The sequence below is a fragment of the Abramis brama genome (genome assembly GCF_963993115.1).
Source record: "Abramis brama genome assembly, chromosome: 17".
Lineage (NCBI taxonomy): Eukaryota > Metazoa > Chordata > Actinopteri > Cypriniformes > Leuciscidae > Abramis > Abramis brama.
In genome coordinates this window covers 32,852,061-32,871,597 of record NC_139979.1, presented here as the reverse complement: position 1 = coordinate 32,871,597, position 19,537 = coordinate 32,852,061, and the positions used below count along the sequence as shown (strand labels likewise).

The 19,537-nt window shown below is 37.3% G+C and overlaps 1 protein-coding gene across 2 annotated transcripts in view; it reads right to left on the bottom strand.

Moving 5' to 3' along the window:
• Window positions 1-19,537, bottom strand: part of grik2 (glutamate receptor, ionotropic, kainate 2) — a 236,771-nt gene that overhangs the window by 133,160 nt on the left and 84,074 nt on the right. For both annotated transcript variants that reach the window (XM_084088605.1, XM_084088604.1), the window contains 2 exons: window positions 15,135-15,188; window positions 14,348-14,521 (listed from right to left, as the gene is read on the bottom strand). In XM_084088605.1, coding sequence (XP_083944731.1) covers window positions 14,348-14,521; window positions 15,135-15,188 — 228 coding nt within the window. The remainder of the gene's footprint in view (window positions 1-14,347; window positions 14,522-15,134; window positions 15,189-19,537) is intronic.

Genomic DNA, 19,537 nt, shown 5'->3' with positions numbered 1-19,537 from the left:
TCGTAGAAGCAGCTTAAATGCCACGGCTGCTTCAGCAAATGTGTTTATATTTCACATTTGCTTTTTTTAACACTATCAGGTATGTTTAGGGTTTAGTGTAGGCGGTGTGTAATTTATGTGACAGAGCATTAACCTTTCAGCGCCACTCACAATTCAATTCAGAACTGGCACGAAATGTACAAAAACCGATGTGATGTAATGTAGCAAGATTTGTTTCTGATAAAACTGAACATGCTTTGAGCATCACTCACTGGACATTTCATTTGGACAGTGTCGCAAAAATTGCAATATGCAACATAGTATCATTTTGCAGAAATGTTGCCAGCGTTGCAGCGTTGACGCTTGCAATGTCATGGCTCCCAAGGTCATGGGTTCGATTCCCAGGGAAAGCAAGAACTGATAAGAATGTAAATGTGTTCCTTGAAATGCAATGTGAGTCGCTTTGAATAAAAGCGTCTGCCAAATGCATAAATGTAAATGTTTCTCCAAATGAGCCTGAGTTTATATTATTAGTGGTTCTTGCATAATTTGGAATGCAAATGTGATTTTTAAATTCAGACGCTCTTTGTAATTGCCAGATGGCAGTACAAAATAATGCTTCTGTTGTGGTATCCGTATATGAAGACGTTAGTCCCAGAGGGATGATGTGGATGAGCGTTCCTCTCTGCTGATCTGTTCATGAACTCGAACCCTGAGGTGTCCTGTAGCATCGGCTGCTGAGCTGGCACAGATCATGACAACGACAGATAAACATGCAGAGAGTCCAGCAGTCAGAGACACAGATCTAATGATGGCTTTAGGTGCTGACTGAAGCAAAGCCAGTGCAACAACAGCACAGCCCTCGCTGCGTCACTCTCACTGGCACTGACGCTTCAAGTTTGGAATAATGTTTTTTTTTTAAGAATAATGTTTTTGAAAGAAGTCTATTCTGCTCACCGAGGCTGAATTTATCTGATACAAATACAGTAACAACTTTGTATGTATTAATGTGAAATATTACAATTTAAGATAGCTATTGTCTATTGTAATATTTTTTAAAATGTAATTTATTCTTGTGATCAAAGCTGAATTTTCAGCATCATTACTCCAGTCTTCAGTGTCACATGATCCTTCATAAATCATTCTGATATGATGATTTGATGCTCTTTTTTTTTTTATATATTTTTTTTTTATTATAATCAATGCTGAAAAGTGCAATATTTTTGTGGAAACACTGATGCATTTCTTTCAAGATTCTTTGAAAAGAAAGTTAAAGAAAAATTGCATTGATTCAGTCTTCCACATATAATTTAGCTTATAGAAACAAAGGATTTTAACGCATTTAAGCACTGACAGCACAAGGCAAACTTTAGCTTCAAAACTAAGAAATTCACCAAAAGATGACAACTTTAGGGCCCTATTAATTTTGTACCTAAAATATTCTAAGATTAGAGTAAACTTTATAGTTACCTACACAATGTGTAGACTAGGCTATTGAAGAAAAAAAAAAAAAGAAAAAAAAACACTTCGTCAAATTATATTTGAAAGGATTTTTATTGCTTCCATAGACAATGGACTTCAATGTATATTTAACAAACTACAAATGTTTTTGCTTGTACTTATTTGTCTTTCTACATTTACATTTATGCATTTGGCAGACGCTTTTATCCAAAGCGACTTACATTGCATTTCAAGGTACACATTTACATTCTTATCAGTTCTTGCTTTCCCTGGGAATCGAACCCATGACCTTGGCGTTGCAAGCACCAACACTCTACTGTGATTCTTTGAAAAGAAAGTTAAAGAAAAACAGTGTTTAATTGAAATAGAATTTTTTTTTTTTTATATTATAAATTTAAATGTCTTGAAATGTCAGAATCATAAAATAAACATTATATGTCTGAAAACGCTGAACAATTGTGATATATGATGTAATACATGTACATTTTGAGATATATTCAAAACAGCTATTTTAATTTGTAATAATATTTCCCTTATATTACTGCATGTTTTTCTGAACTTTTTATCAAATTAAGGCAGCCTTGGTGAGCTTAAGAGATCAAAAAATCATAATCCAAACTTTTGACCAGTAATATATAACACCCTGAAATGATCAAACTCCTAGGCTAGTGCTCTTTTTAGTTATCTTTTAATGGAAAGCAATAAAATAAAAGAAACAAAGAGAATGGGAATGCGAAACCAAGACCCAATGCTCTCCTCTTAGTTCAGAGGTCGGATCAGGCAAGGACAAAGGGATGTTTTGTTGTTGTGGTGCTTTGAGAAGAGATATGATTTGGGGAAGTGGAAAGCAACACATTGTGTCTCCCAGGAGGTAGAGGATGCAACCACAAGAATTCCTCAGGGAAAGAAGAGAAGAAAGAGGGAAGGAATGGAATGGCACTGTTTCAGCTTCCCAAAATCAACATGATGGCTCCTGTCTGTGGCATTACCTGCCTCCAGAGACACGTGTCTTACTGGATACCTGATGGTTACACCGCAGGGCTGGGAGTCATTAATCTAGCCTCATGTGTCGGATCAGCCTCCATGTGACAGCACTTTTCTACTCCACAGCACAAAACCCCAATCAAAAAAAAAAATAACATAATTGCAATCAGGTGGAACCAAACCGAGACACATTTTTCATGTCATGTTTCTGTTCTCGCAGTGTTCTGCAATTCAAAAATGAGTTTCGATGCAATTGTGTGTGGGGTAAATGTGAAACCGCCAGCACAAACATATGCTCTGTTCCAAAAACAAGTGAGCTGCCTATTTAGACGGCATTTTAAGGCACCATAGGCAATGACGTGAGCCACGGGAAAATAGCAAAAGTGGAGTGTGTGAACTGTGTGCGGGAGAGACACTGAAAATATCAGCAAACACTGCTTGCCAAAAACATTACAGGTAACACATCACAGTAACGGACTGGCCATCACAATAACACACACAAACTAAATGCAAACTGGAGACGCTTCGTCATTATTGGATACATCCCTGCTGTGCACATTTCATAGTGGTGGACACTACTCCCTCTAATCTGCACTTCTGATGTCGCACTCATGCTGGAAAAAAAAAAAAAAAAAAAAAAAACATGCATGAAGATGCAAAATGATGCATTTGATTGATTTGTAGTAAACTGGAAATAATAGCAATGTTCGGGTGAACTGCTATAGATCCATGTAGATTTCAGTTTAAATGCTTCAGTTTGTATTTATATTATATTATATTATATTATATTATATTATATTATATTATTATATTATATTATATTATATTATATTATATTATATTATATTATATTATATTATATTATATTATATTATATTATATTATATTATTACATTATATTATATTATTTTATATTAATTATATTATATTATATTATATTATATTATATTATATTATATTATATTATTTTATATTATATTATATTATATTATATTATATTATATTATATTATATTATATTATATTATATTATATTATTATGAAACTGAAGTTTTCTGCATAACATTTTTTCATATCATTTCTTGTTAAAGAATGTATAACCTGCACGGGTCTAGAACTGTACAACTGCTATATGTTTTTGTTCAGGTGTCCAAAATGTCTGCAAATAGAGAAAGAACAATAAATTAAAGAAAACATTGGTGGTGGAGACAAAACTGACCATAGCAGAAATTATGTTGCCATGATAAATTTATGCTCATTTATTTCAAATTCACAATTGTTTGATTAAATATAAATGGACTTATTGTGCTCACCTGGTCCTCATGTGCTTCGTGTGTTTGCTGGATTGTTGTGTTGTGTTTGTGTGTTAGACCTTTCTCTAGTCTTGTGCTCATCCCCGGGTGTGATTGTTCTCGCTGTAGCTCCTTGCATCTTTGCAGTTTTTGCTTTGAGGTTTTCTCGGTCTAACTTCTCTTTATTATTTAGTCTTTTTTTTAGTTGTCTTGTTCTACCTGACCTATTCTAGTTTTCTATTTTATATTGTTCTATTATCTGATCTGTTTTTGTTCGGTTCTGCCTCTCAGATTTATAGATTTACAGTAGTTTCTTTGGGTTTCTCTTTGATTTATTTCAGCCTGGTTTACACTTATCTAATACCTAGCTTTCTCCTATTGTGGACTTGTTTTACTTGCTTACTCTAGTGTTTTATTTATCTATTTTCCCTTAGAAGTATAGGTTTAATTTCAGTCACATAACTCTAGTGTTTGCCCTGCCTTACTTGTTTAATGTTTTAGTGTTTTTGTTCTTGTGTCTTGTTTCTCCCCTGTTGCGATGTGGGTCTGTGTGTGTTTGAGTCCTGTCCTGAGACTGCCTGAGTCTCCTGTCTAGACCTCTGAATTTAGTTTAATATTCAACAATATTATTGATCTGCCTGCATTGACACCATTATATGAGAACTGAACTGAGCTGGACAATGACATCACGGTTTTCTCCAGAGCGGCTATAAATATATATATATATATATAAATTAACTAAATTAATAACTTTTTACAACAAAAATGAAACATCACTGAACTTACTTAAGCTGGACTGTGACGCTATTTTCTTCTAGAAACAAACTTTGTTGCATTATTTTCCTGTCATCTCTGTAAAGCTGCTTTGAAACAATCTGTATTGTAAAAAGCGCTATAAATAAAGGTGACTTGACTTGACTTGTTGTTTTGAACTGTTACACACTTGATAGTTAATCTGCGTTTTGGTCCTGTTATTTCCAGTGAATCCTGATACAACATTTTAATGTAATAATAACACTAGTCTACAGCCAAAATTCTTCTGAAATAAATGTAGTCAAACTTTACCAATTCTGGGTCACTGAGAACGAAAATGATGCTTAAAACTGTTGATTGGCTCTAGTTTTAAAGATATGTTATTGGGTCAGTATATACCACCCTTGACTTGGGAATGGCGGAGGATAAGTGAGTAATAAAGGGAAGGGGTCTATTTAAAACAGAAATGACAAAAATACATATTTGACTGGATCTATGAATAAATCTATGTTTGGGTTTGGACAGTACTTGCTTTTTAGGCAAAGCAATGAAGGATGCAATCTGAAGCTGGTATTGCATCAAACATGATATGATTTGCATCATGTTGCTTCTAGAATTGCTTCATTATCATGGATAATGCAATCATCACAAAGCTTACATCACTCTGCTGAATAAACTGCCCTATATCGGCTCTAGAAATATAGCAGGGGTGCAAAACTCAATTCCTGGAGGGTCTAATCCTGTTCCAACACACATACTTGTAGTTTTCATGAGCCTGAAGGACTTGATGAGCTGGATCAGGTGTGTCTGAGTAGGGCTGAAGCTGAACTTGCCAGGGCTGTAGCCCTCCAGGAACAGAGTTTTGTACCTGTCATACAGTGTCATGCTCTCTTACACCATTTGTAACTACACGTGACGTGCAATAAAAGGTTCTTTTCCATGTTAATCAGAGTGTTTGTCCTAACCAGCCGCGACGGCGACACGCAATGATTCTATTTTAGAAACGGTTTCTATTTTTCTGTGACGTCGCGCTGGAACAACTAACACAAAGTGAGGCAATGATAATCTCAGGTACTGTTTATGTGCTTTATTTAATGTTTAAAGCGTGTAATGTGACTCTGAATATCATTTAGTGCTCCAGCTTTGTAGCTGTGAAAGCAACAATGGATAATTCATCTCAGATCTTGAAATTAAACAAATGGAAACAAGAACAAACAAGTGTATTCTTTGACAAAGATTGTTTTAATAACTCAGTAGCCTATGTATTTGAATAATGTTTAAATGGTGTAATATTTGTGAATTTGATTATGTAGCTACTTATCCATTTTCTAGCGAGTGCCGTCGAGATTACTCTCTGGTGCCGTGCACTCGCCGCGAGACTCCGCCCACACGCTGTTCTGATTGGCTGTGGGTTTTGATTGATTTTGACTCATCTCACAGTCGCGTCGCGTCTAGTGTGGACAGACAAATTATTTGTCGCTGGAATCTTATCGCATCGCATCTGGTTAGGACACAGTGTTCTATGTCAGTATTTGATTTTTCAATGCCTTGAACGTGTGTGAGCAGTGCAGATCACTTCAAATGGAGTGAATGGAGCCCATCAATGCTTGTAGACTATTACTGGACAGGGACAAGAGGTGCTCCATTTAATGAACACAAGAGACAAGCAAAGAAGCGCAGAGTAGATACATAATTTTTTTTTTTTTTTTTTTTTGCATTTTGTTTCATAATACATTTGATTTATATAATCCTTTTGCTGATTTTTAAAGTGTTACATAAACAGGATAGGTGGCAGGTAGCTACTATCTACACAATAGCAAAAAACTTAAACTTAAAATGCAAAAACTTATATATCTTGGAAAGAGTAGCCAATCAGTTCAATTCAGCACATCAAAATACATAAAAAATTTTTTTTTTTAAATTCTCTGAAGCAGACGACTTCTAAAGAATTGTAGACTGGTGCAATTACTTGCAGTAATGTGTATGTTTTATGCTTACTAAAGTACCATGGCATGAGCTTAGCAACATCAAAGTCAAGTCTCCTCAGCAGAACGATGCTGCCTAATTCAAATCAGTCACTAATGAGGTTATGAAGGGTTATGAAGGGTTATGAAGGCAGCAGCCTGTGTAAACAGAAGACAGAAAAGAAAAGCAGCTCTAAACTGAGCTAAACTGCTGCCATTTCACAATACATCCATTTGCTAGAGTGGGAAAATGTATTGGGGTAAAAACAAACAAAAACAAGCCTCTTGCTCACCACGGAAAACCTTCAGAGATAGAAAGACTGGAGATTCCTGCAAAGTACAGGTGCACTACAGCTGGCTCAGTATTTTGGGCTGAGCTGAAATGCTCATGTCAGATCCTCCTCATGTCAACCTAACCCCAGTGCAATGCCTCCAACAGCATGTGGCCCAGGTCGGAGCCAAATCTCCAAACCAAAACCAACCAACCACACTTATCCGAAGAGAAGGCAGTCGGCCATGGCTTAAAGGGGCTTCGTTTGGAGGAGGAGGAGGAGGGGTTTTTCTCAAATACCACAGATTTAGAGACATTCTCATCTCGCAGCAATGAAGACGGAGCCAAGGCGCAGTGAAGACATTTCCCAGCCAAATGCAACATCACATGCTCGTCGCATGCACCCACACATTATGGAGTCATTTCAATCATTTCTGGCTATAGTGAGCTCAATCGTTTCTCTCCGGGGCTCGTGGATTATTCTAGAAAACCTAAATGTGTTAAAGCCCTGTGGGTATAGGGATTGCCATTAAACAGGGATTCTTTCTAGGCAATACTGTGATGACCTTGGGATGGATGGGCTAATGGGATCAGAGAAAGCTGGCAGCTCCTCAAGGAGCCCATTTGTTAAGCAAAAAAGGACTTGAGGAATGTTTAATGGGTGTAATGAAAGATAAGGAGGTTGATACTCCTGCTTTATGGGCTATTTGTGGAACGGTGGGTTTTGAATAGAGTTGTGCCGGTGGGTCTGAGTGTCACCTGTCCCCTTCGAGCTCATGCTTACTCCCCGCTGAGAGCTGTCAATCAGAGAGATCTCCCGCAAGACACTGACAACAGACAGATCCATCAGATACACACGGACAGAATTTACCTGTGCCAGAGAATATTCTTAAATTATGTCAGATTTGCACCACTATACTCTTTATTTTATTTTAATGACAACTCTTGTAGATTCTTGAAGAGTTTTAAAATCAGCATGAAATGGAAGTTGTGCTGGTCTTTTCTTCCCTACTGTGCTGTATATCTGAGTGAAACGGCTTCTGGAACAAGAACAAATGTGGGCGGGGCTTGATTTAGTCCATGGGGAATTGACTGGATGGTTGTGGTTTGCTATTGGCTGATCTCATGTGAGTGACAGGTTGCCCCGCCCTCGTCATCAGAGAAGAGAAGATTTGCTGCAAGAGGGAGGGGAAGCTATTCTGTTTCAAGATTACATTACATCACATGAATAAAAATAATAATAATAATAAAAACAATGTGCAGGCATAAATCATTTATAATAAATACTGCAATATTCCATAAAAAAAAAAAAAAGGAATTGTCAGATTGATTGGATTGCTCTTAGTTCTAGTGTTGTCACAATACCAAAAATTCAGTAGTCTGTACCAATTCCAGTAAAACATGCAAAGCACATTGTGAATTGAAACTTTTGATGCTTCTCAAAGCGCAAACCAACACAAACGCATGTGACCTCTTGAGCGCAGCCGCCTATGAGCCGGTACCGAATAGAGTCTGTACTCTATACAACCGGCACTGTCTGGTATCGTCACATTTTTACAATTTCAGTATCGCCTTGCTACCAAAGTACCCGTATTTGCATTCAGTTCCATTCATCACTCTCTTTGAAAATGAACTGTGATCTTGTGGGTAACTTTTTCCAATCATACAACGCTTCTGGTCTTGGGTAAAATATGGTCAAATTAGTGATACAGTTGCCAACATAACTCATTGCAATGACTACTACTTCTAAAAAAAATAAAAAAATAAAAAACGTTTTATTGCATTGAAACTTAACCTTGATTTTCTCATTTTAAGATACTGTAAAACATACTGCCATTTTACTAGTAACAAGTGACCAGGGCTGTGCTGGTCAACTTGTACCAGAAGCTTTGTTAGCAAAAAGTTAGCAATTATATATTACTTCGCCATTACACGGCTTTGTATTGAGTTTTGAGTTTTACCTTATCAAAATATAGCCTAAGGGCCCTATTTTAACGATCTGAAACGCAAGTATAAAGCACGAAACGCAAGCAACTTTGTGGGCGGGTCTCGGGCGCTGTTGCTATTATACCGGCAGGATAAATGACTCTTGCGCCCGACGCAAATCTAAAATGGGTTGGTCTGAAGTAGCTTCATTATTCATAGGTGTGGTTTGGGCGTAACGTGAAATAAACCAATCAGAGCGTCATCTCACATTCCCTTTAAGAGCAGGCGCGCTTGTTCCATGGCGGATTGCTATTATAACGGCGGATTTGCCAGACGCTCGCCAGGAGCGGTTCACAGCCGAGGAGACCGACGTTCTCGTCACGGCCGTAAAACACAGAGAAATGACATTGTATGGGGATGGAGAAACACACCCAAATTAGCTTCGGTTAAACAGGCGTATAATAATCTGTGTAAATGTGTAAGCTTGATTTATGCCTATTTTTTCACATCTTCATGGACACAACAATGATTTCCCTCATGTGTTAATATATTTCCTTGTAATAATGTATGCTTTTCTAAAAATGAGAACTGCTGCGTCTGTGTGTAGATGAGATAAGCAAAGTGTGTGTGTGTTGTGCACACGCTACATTGATTATGGCCAAGCATGCGCCCTTAAAATAGCATATGAATAACATGCGCAACACGCCACTGACTTTAGACGAGGTTTCTCCTGGTCTGTGGCGGAATTGTTTTCTGAAACTGCAAAATAGCACCAGGGAACGTTTGCGCTGGAACACGCCTCCTCTTTGCGCTGAACCGTCCCACGGGAGCGCAAATGCATTTCCTAGTTTACCGATGTGCGTCTGTGGAGGGAAAAGTCCGCTGTGTGTGGGTGCAAAATAGGAATGATACATGCGTCGGTGTACAAAGTCAATTGCGCTGGGTGCAAGATAGGGCCCTAAATGTCTTGCACATGGGGAAGATTAAATTTGCTCTTCAGTCTTCAAACCTTTTTACAACAAGTGTCAATTGCCTTGGAACATCAGGAGAAGACATTAAGATATTAGACAAGGGATGCGGTGCATCCAAAATCGCATATTCACTGAGTAGGTACTACATTTGAATTGTAACTTACTTGCATCCATTAAAAAAGTATGTTCTATATAGTATTAATGAATTTCGGACGTACTACATCCGCCATATTGTTACTCTCACGTGACCTACCAACGCCAGTTGCATTGCTTCACTGCAACTCTCTTGTGGCCACATGGGACAGTAATGTGTCCATCGAATGCACACTTCAGAATCTCAGCAGAAGTAATAGGTCATCCGGGGAGTTTTCTCCTACTGTTTTTATGTATTTGTACATTTCCGCATACTATATATTAGGAAAGTATTTGATTTCATACACAGCAATGGTCTCTGTCCTGCTCGTGTCCCACATCCCACTCAAAACGCAGAGCGGTATATATGACGATGCATTTATCTCTAATTTAATATTTTACTTTCTTATATTATTTAGCTTCCCATTATTTACTGCTATTAATTTTTTACGTTTTACAGACTGCAGTGTGTTGTTTCACTGACGGAAATTGTTAAATAAACAGCCCCGTTTGATGTTTATTTTATGTTTAATGGATGTTTGAGCCTTATTTAATTTCAAAATGAATTTAATTTAAGGTCAATATATGTAGCCTATATACACACCCCGCACCACTGCGGCGATAAAAACTGCAAACTGTAAAGTGACCTTCACATCTCTGTTGGTGTCCCACTAAAGACCCTTTTATCTTTACTGTTTTTCGGCTCTGTCTCCTTAGATAAACCCACAAGGACGCTGGCACTGCAGCATTGAATGGGCGTTTTCTGCTCAGTGATGAGTTGTCCTGTAGATGAGCTCCCTCCAAGTAAATCAGGCACAAGCTAAAGCAATTAGCACGGAAGGAAATTATGCTAATAAGTCTGAGGACCTTGTTAGGTCATTTTCATTATCCATGTTAAACCATGACTCAGGGCAGCCTTTCACCGTATAAAGATTAATTATTGTCCAAAGAGAAAATATGTAGAATTTGATATCCCACTGCCCATGAATGAATCTCACAAACAGTGACCCTATCAGGAAATAATAATAATAATACAACAGTGTTGTTACTCTTTCCATTCTAAATATATAAATACATAAATAAATACAAATTGAGGATTGTTGTAGATCAAGAGATCATTAAATGAAAATTCTTTCCAAGAAAGCATTGCTTTGTTAAACAATTGACACGATTCAGGACATTTTTGCAGTTCTCTCCAAAAGCATTTGTACAGAAACCACAGAATACAATTTGTGTAATTTCTTTCCAATAATTAACAGTTCTGCTTGTGAATAAAGTTGAATTGCTACTCATAAATGAGTTACGAATGAGTCTAACTACTAGTTCTTCCTCACAAACACATAAACACAATCACCCTGACATCTTGAGTCTTGAACTCAAGTTAATGCAATATGCATCATCAATATACAACAGTCAGTGAATAGACTGCGGATGCACTATATAAATCTAAAATGTTGTCTCATGAACAAATGCTAAACAATGCTTTAAAAAATGTAAAATGTCACAATATGAGCTCGATAAGTTACAGTGGCTCAATATAAAGCTTTAACAGGACCATAAATAGCGAACCAGTGAAACTGCTAATCAAACATTTACAGAAACTTTTTACAGTGTCAATATGCATTAGCCTCTGACTGATTGCCATTTGGCGGATTGATTAACGCCTGCCTTCAAATGCAGCTCTCAGGGAAACCTGAACCATTATGGTCTCTAAATAATCATGGTTGTCAATGTTACAACTAGAAGGGATTGACAGCCTTGAATAGTGAGAGTTTGTCCTTTTTCTGAGCTGATGAGTGAAGATAGACCGATGAGTTACTGTGCGAGCTGTACTGTAAGACAGGCTGAGTCAGCTAATTAAAGGCTTTGAGTCGTTTAATCGACTGGGTTAGAAAGGGGAAATTTACCATCCAGCTGGTGTATGTGTATGTGTGTGTGTGTGTGTGTGTGTGTGTGTGTGTGTGTAGTTCAGTAACTTCTGGATAGATTCTTCAAACTATTCTAGATCTGCAGTGGATGTTTTGAACAAAGAGGTGTTTTCGAAATGCAGTGTCATAATAGTTATCCATACAACTTGTGAGTTATATTCCAAATTGTTCTTCTACAGCTACAATGAATTTGTGTGAGGAACCAATTTAAGTAAATTCTGTCACAACTCTCAAATCTCATCCGCCTTTGAGCACATTCAAACTCGACAACAGAAGACAGGTCATGTTAGGTTTGAAGTCAATGACTGCTTCAGAAGACGTGGAATATAAGACATCAGTCATGCAGACAGCTTTTATGGAGTGTGTGTGTGTGTGTGTGTGTGTGTGTGTACCTGTTTTTCTATCCCGGTGGGGACTTCAACCTGAATGCACACAGACTCATGGGGACTCGTGTCACAGTGGGGACCTAAATAGAGGTCCCCATGGGTAAACAAGCTTATAAATCATACAGAATGAGTTTTTTTGGAAATGTAAAAATGCAGAAAGTTTTCTGTGATGGGTAGGTTTAGGGGTAGGGTTAGTGTAAGGAGATAGAATATACCGTTTGTACAGTATAAAAACCATTAAGTCTATGGAGAGTCCCCACAAAGATAGTAAACCAGACATGTGTGTGTGTGTGTGTGTGTGTGTGTGTGTGTGTGTGTGTGTTGTACTTTAAAGCTCAGAAGTGTGATTCCCCATCTGTGATGGAAAAGATAAGTCTCATGTACTGTACCTATACTTTTAACTATTAGCATCAAATCTGGTCTACTCGGTAGTTTAATCTGGCCAAAAGTCACATATAGTTTGTTTTGGTTTCGTATGACATTTGGGGATGGCTTATTTGAGATTGCTGATATCCAAATAATAGTTTAGTGTGGGGAAAAACAAGTTAAAAAAAATGGTAAACTCGTCAGTGTTCATGGCTAATACTTAAACAAAAATGCTGGAAATGTGAGTAGACTTTGTAATCTGAATTTTTGTGCATTCAAACATACTGATTTATTCCACAGACATGCGTGTGGATTTCTGTTTTCTTGGTACAATGACATCCTATGATTGATTTTTTCCACAAACGGTTTTGTTGTATTGAACCAGATACCTTGTAAACAGAACTTCACTGTTTACTTCTAAGATATCTTTTTGTACTTTTTTTGATGCATGGAAGTTTTTGTCGCATGGGCTTTCAATGGATGGACAAAAGTTATGAGAGAATTTTTTTTTTTTACTTAATTTGTGTTCCAAAAGATGAATGAAAGTCCTATGGCTTTGAAATGACATGAGGGTGAGCAAATGATGACAGAATTATAATTTTGAATTTAAAGCCTATTAAACACCTGAACAAATAAAATTATGATTGCATGTCCATACCTGAATAAACGCACACAATATCGAAAACATCAAGAGGACGGGGAAGTCGTGCGATTTGAAGAGTTGTGTAATGGTGCCTGGATCAAGGACCAAGTGTTTTGAAAGTCGGACCACCAGGTTTCCTCTTGTTTCGGAAACACACGCGATTGTGAACACACGCTTGATGACCTTAAATTTTGAAAGTGATTATAAGGCATTTCAGTGCTTTTTAAGCGCCCACTGCATTCTGCTAAATATCTCCTATTGTGTTTCACAGAACAAAGAAAGTCAGACAGATTTGAAATGGCATGAGTGTGAGTGAATCATGACAGGATCTAAGTCTTCATTTATCATAGCTGTGTAAATTTCTCTCTAAACAGGACGTAGAACAACGAGTCCAGTGAAATGTCATTGTGTTGTGTCCCATGAGAGTTATTTTGGCAGGTTGGTTCATTTTGGCATGCGAGTTCTCCTCTTTCCTCTGTTTCCGTCTCACCCAGCCTCTAGTGAGTTCATATCTTGGCCCTTTTCCCGGCTAGGAGAGCCAGTGTTGAGGAAGAACTGGGATAGAGCCAGTATGCTGATATTAGAGAGTTTTTAGATCACAACAGCATAGTGTTTATCACACACACTTCAGATCGCAGCGTACCCCTGCAGGTTGTGGGTTCAAACTCTCGTGGGAATAGTGTTATGCACCGACAGAGCAAACAACTTCCTACAGCTCATACCAGCGTTAATTAAAAACAAACTCTACCATTATCACATTGACTGCATTTTCAGATAATTCTTTTCTGATGACTTAAGGCTAAAGTGTCTATAACAGGTAAGTTAAACAAAATATGTCTAAAATGCAAATAATAAAACACCACTGTCCATGCAATCATGCATATAGTAGTGGCTTTCGATGTTGAAGTGAAAGGCTGTCATCCAATCAAACTCTACTGTATTTTGGCACAAATTCATCTGTCACTTACTAAAGCCAAAATAAGCAGATGCCAGCATGGCCGGGTAGTGTGGCATGACCTCACCCAAACCATGATCTAAACTACTTGAAGTAAACAACACAGACTGCATTAAAAATGAGATCACTTGAAACACCGTATGTTCTGTGTGGCAAATTATCGTAAATTATAATGTATAATATTACATTTAGTTTATTTTTGTTTACTTACAGTATGTATGAGAAACAATTTAGAAACAGCGCCACATGATGCCATGTAAAATCTGAGTCTTGAAGCAGAGCCAGCTGGAAACCACTGTCCTGTGCGATAACAAAGCATGCTGTAATAGCTTCTTACTGTCATGAAACCATCCAGTAGACCAGAGTCTGCTTTAGGAGGAGCCTGTAGACGCTCCATGGACCACTTTTCAATGATGGAGGACACCTGGCTGTTCTCGGTGTTTAGGATACGAAATCCTGTCATGTTGACCCCGCTGTAGCGATAGGGTTCCACATCCAACGCGAAGAGATCCTAAAGAATATGAAACACAATAGGTATGTCTGTTACATTTGTACCACATTACATTTTAACACACATCACAATTACACTGACATACAAGCTCTATTGCAAAAACTAGTGAGCTGCATTGATATCATAGGCAAGAATAGAACATTTACCAGCCATTAAACTGTATTTGCATTTTTGAAATATATACTTTGTCCTTCAGTTTTTCTTAGTGACACATAAATATTAGCTGAGAATGTGTCACAATTAGTGACCATCAAGTACTGTAAAAAAAATAAAAAAAAATAGTCAATTTACATTAGATTTAACTACTGTATCAATGCTTTTATGTAATGAATTAAATACAAGTACATAACAATAGCTTAAATCTTAATAAACATTTTTAATGAAAGTTTTAATGACTTTGAGACAAAAAATGCCATTGCAAAATAGTAATCTAATGTTGTCTTGGTCTCAGTCAGAGTAAAACACATCAGTGGTGAAAATAGGAAACAGCACCAGGGAAAACAAATCAATATTTCCATTTAAGGAATATAATGGCCTGAAATGCAAATCATTTTATGGATATCGCTGTGGTTTTGAATGTGTTCTATAATATAAAGGTCCATACTTAACTTACCAGGGTAGTAAAAATGTAGTGGTAATACTCTGTCATCATTCCCATAGCGAGAGCCTGAGAAAATAAGAATTGAAATCATGTTGAGGCAAGGGAACAGTAACAATGCTTCTGAAAATGTGCAATTCATCACTGAATCGAAGGATGGGCAGGCGGAAATAATGGCATTTATTGTTTATATGATGTTTTGTGGCTCGTAATAATTTTATATGCTGAGGGATTGTGAGCTGAAATCATGTGAAGCTTTCAGTCTCTCTTTCCCTTAAACCACTGAAAGACCCTGAGCTCTCTTTACTGCGCGCAAATACTGCAAAAAGTGACTTCCAGGCAAAGTCTGTGTTCAACCTCTGAATAAACCAAATTGATTTCTGAAAATCTGATATATTTTATATTATAAAATAGTTTAGTGTAATTAGACAACATGCAAAATAATCCAATGAACTGCATATATCAATGTATGCTGAGAAAACCCCACAGATGAAGAAAATGCAAGCCATTACATTAATCAGATGATTGAAGTTTTGACATTTTAAAAGTGTCTTTAGAAGTCAATATATTGTTTCTTTTATTTATGTTTATTCCAACAGTCCACATCATTCCAATCCATTTGCCAATCAAGGGCATAAAACAGGTTATATTCAATCTCCATTTTATAAAAAATTGTTGATTTATCTCCACTTTATGTCCATCAGCTGGATATCTTTGGCCACTGGATGTCTTGTTGGTTACCATCTTGGGGGAAAACACATCTCAAAACCCCATATTCAGCTGCTTCCAGTCCAGCTTTCTTTGACCGCAAGAATGTGTCCTTTGTAACTGGCTCATAACTCATTCTGTGCTGTCTGCTCTTGGTAAGTGTGGTTTGGCGAAGTGTGTTTCCTGGAGTAGCTGAGCAGAATTCACAAAAAACTTTAATTCCACAGATGGAAGGAAAAATCCTTAATATAAACGGTTGAGGGGGCCGTCCTGAAGAGTGGATTTGGGGCGGACATTGTGGGGGCTTGAACAAAGAAACATGAATCAACTGTGTCGTTTATTTATTTAAAGTGAAAATCATGGTTTCTGGTTTAAGGCGAGACACGGCAGGCAAAAACATCGTTTTTTTTTTTTTTTTTCAATTTTGGGATATTTGTCTTCAATAACATGTCTTCTTTCAGACTTGTGGTGAAAAAAAGTCAGAAATACACATTTAGGTCTTTATTTTACTTCACTTTGTCTGTTTGCGTCTGTAGATTTCTCATAAATTCTACAAAAGTTGGCGTTGTAAAGGAACCCACTGCTCCGCGATCGCTGTCTGCACCCTGTCATCACATGCACCGTTACAAAGCTCTCTCTCTCCTGTACAATGCTGTCGGATCCAAATGTGGTCATTTCCTTTTTATCAGCAACCAATTGTGAAAGTAAAAGTGGGGATTTAACTCTAAATGTGCAATCTCATTGGCTGATGATAAATCTTTAAAGCCCGTTTTCTCAAAATGACTTTCCTCTCATACTCCAAGTCCGAAATCTCCACTTCAGTAGCACCTATACACACCAAACCTTCCAGTCTTGTACCTAGTTATATTATGAAGACATTTACAGAGGGATTTGTAAATATATTATTCCTAGCCTGATTTATATAACATTTTATTCCAAAAAACATGGTGAAAATCAATTTTTTAAGGATAACAAAAGTAGATATCCATAAATCCCTCTGAAATGTTTTTCCCATCTAATATGTGAACACAATGAAAAAAGAATTTTGAAACTGGCTTTATCCAATACTCAGATTTAGTTTTTTTTATATATATATATGCAAATTAGCACATATTTAATTAGATAATGCATAAACATTAAATTACAGAAAACTTGTAATACATTTTTTTTCTCATCTTAATGTAGGTAATCAACTGGGAAAGTTTCATGGTGATATCTGCTAGTTAAAAATTGTACCCTATTCACCTGTAGTGTCTCGCCTTAAAACAGGTTTCGCTCAATTTGGCTAAAACTCCACATCTGGTACGCATTGAATCAGTATACCAGATGTGGCCCAGATCTGGGTTGCTGACACTGTGTTGCTGTCTGGGAAATTAGAAAACCATTCTTTTAAATTGTAATACTAGTTCAAAATAATACTATTTTTTACAGAATTTTTTATCAAATAAAAGCAGCCATCAAACATTAAAAAAATGTAAACTTTTGACCAGTAGTCTAAATAAAATTTAAAGAGTATTGTTTGGTCTAAATCATAATTTTCAATATACTGTGGCAATAATTTAATAAAATACAATGATAAAAAAAATACATGATCAGTAAGTAATGGCAACTTATGTTTTTACATTAACCTACTTTAACTCATCAAAACAATTTAAACTTTTTTTAGAAGTTATACAAGATTCAACTTTTCTTTCTAAGTAAATTTCGTATATTTTAAGTTGAACTGACTTGTAAAGCCAATTTGCTTATACCTATACATTTAAATCAGCAACTGAACTTGAGTTTTTAAGTTGAAACAGGATTTTTTTTTTATTATTATTAAAGTGTAATAATATGAATAATAATAATAAGTTCATTAAATGGCAGATATGCATCAGGAGTATTTTAAAGCACTGAGCTCAGCATTGACGTCCTGGAGAAGGCAAAGCATTTAAAAAAGAAGAGCAGATGGGGTTTTATTTTGCTCGATGCTTGTTTGTCTCCATAGCTGTAATGAGCTCTCGGGTTCCCACGCCAACCCAACCACGCATTCACACGGTATTTCTCGCAGACTGACAGACAACTCAATCCATAACAATAATTAATTTATGGGCCAAGCTGTTGTGTTGCTAAATGCTGGAACAACAATCGTCGAAACCCAAGTGTCAGCCTGTTGCACTTGCTCTATTTAGTGCGCACTTCAGGGCGATGTAAAACACCCATGATTCGGCTCTGTGAAAGTGCGCCTGGTAACAGCTGCTACATCACAGATCCGGTATTAGCACGTGAGCTAATTGTGCCTGCGCTGTGCGACGGATGGAAATAGATGTCTTTAACATTGCTCACCCTGTGATATCTTCAGCTGTATTACCAGGAGCTGCTGGGCGACACGTGTGTGTGTGTGTGTGTGTGTGTGTGTGTGTGATACACACTCAGACTGCAAGAACGATTATAAATCACACATTATTACTGCTGTAAGCCTGGCGAGGGTGATTAGAATGGGTAGAGGTCAGGTCAGTAATTACATTTGTTGTTGTGTGGTCTAGGGCTGTTAATAACAGCTGGTATTGTGTCCAGGTGGACTGGAAAACCTTCAGGAGAAACTCTTATTTGCTCGGATGAGCCAGCAGCACTCGATCGCACCATTACTGAGTGAAACTGTAGATAAGATCCAGCGGGAGAGCATGCGTTAAAACTGACACAATTTAGATCATTATAGTTCTGAAGCTCTTCCATAAAGGGTTCATATTACGAAAATACCAGTCACAGAGAAGTAATATGTAGGTATTAAGTAAGATAACACTACTCCTAAATACTAGAATACCAGAGTATTTTGGCAGTGTCAAACAAAGCACTGAAACTGCTTATCATACAAGTACACGTAAATGTAATTAAATTCAAGCTTTCCTTTGTGGATAAAGAAATACCCTTTAGCATACTTTTAAAAAGAGAACTTATAATGGAAATAATCCAGGCTTAAAGATCCAGGCAAAATTAAAGTTTTTTGGCTTTTAGTATGAATATGTTAGCCTTACTGTTATCTAGGGCTGGGACAATAAATCGATGCATCGTGAATCGAGAAATGCTTCTGGATCGATTCTGAGATTTTCCGAATGCATCGCGATTCTCTCTTGAATCGATTCTGAGCTTAGTTTTTGACTGCAGATGGCACTGCGTGCTTTAGAAACAGTCGTACTCTGCTTGCTTCCAATGCCTTACACCAGGGGTGCCCAATCCTGCTCCTGCCGATCGACTGTCCTGCACAGTTCATCTCCAACCCTAATCAAACACACCTGCCTTTAATTTTCAAGTGATCCTGAAGACGTTAATTGGTTGCTTCAGGTGTGTTTGATTAGGGTTGGAGATGAACTGTGCAGGACAGTCGATCGGCAGGAGCAGGATTGGGCACCCCTGCCTTACACACACCACTTGAACCTCCTATAAAATAATCATTCATAAAGTTCGAAAAGGTTGAAGCGAATTACAAAGGGTGTTTGCAGTGAGCTGTTTACATTAATCTCGCGTCATAAAAGCATTCTGAGTTGCAAGTACATTCTCAGACTCAGCCGAACGCCCGAGCGCTCTTCTTCGTGAGCATTTGAGCGTGTGGTTAAGAACTAGCAAAGAGCGCCATCTGCTGTTTAAAACTAGCAAAGAGTGCCATCTGCTGTTAAAAACTAGCAAAGAGTGCCATCTGCTGTTAAAAACTAGCAAAGAGCGCCATCTGCTGT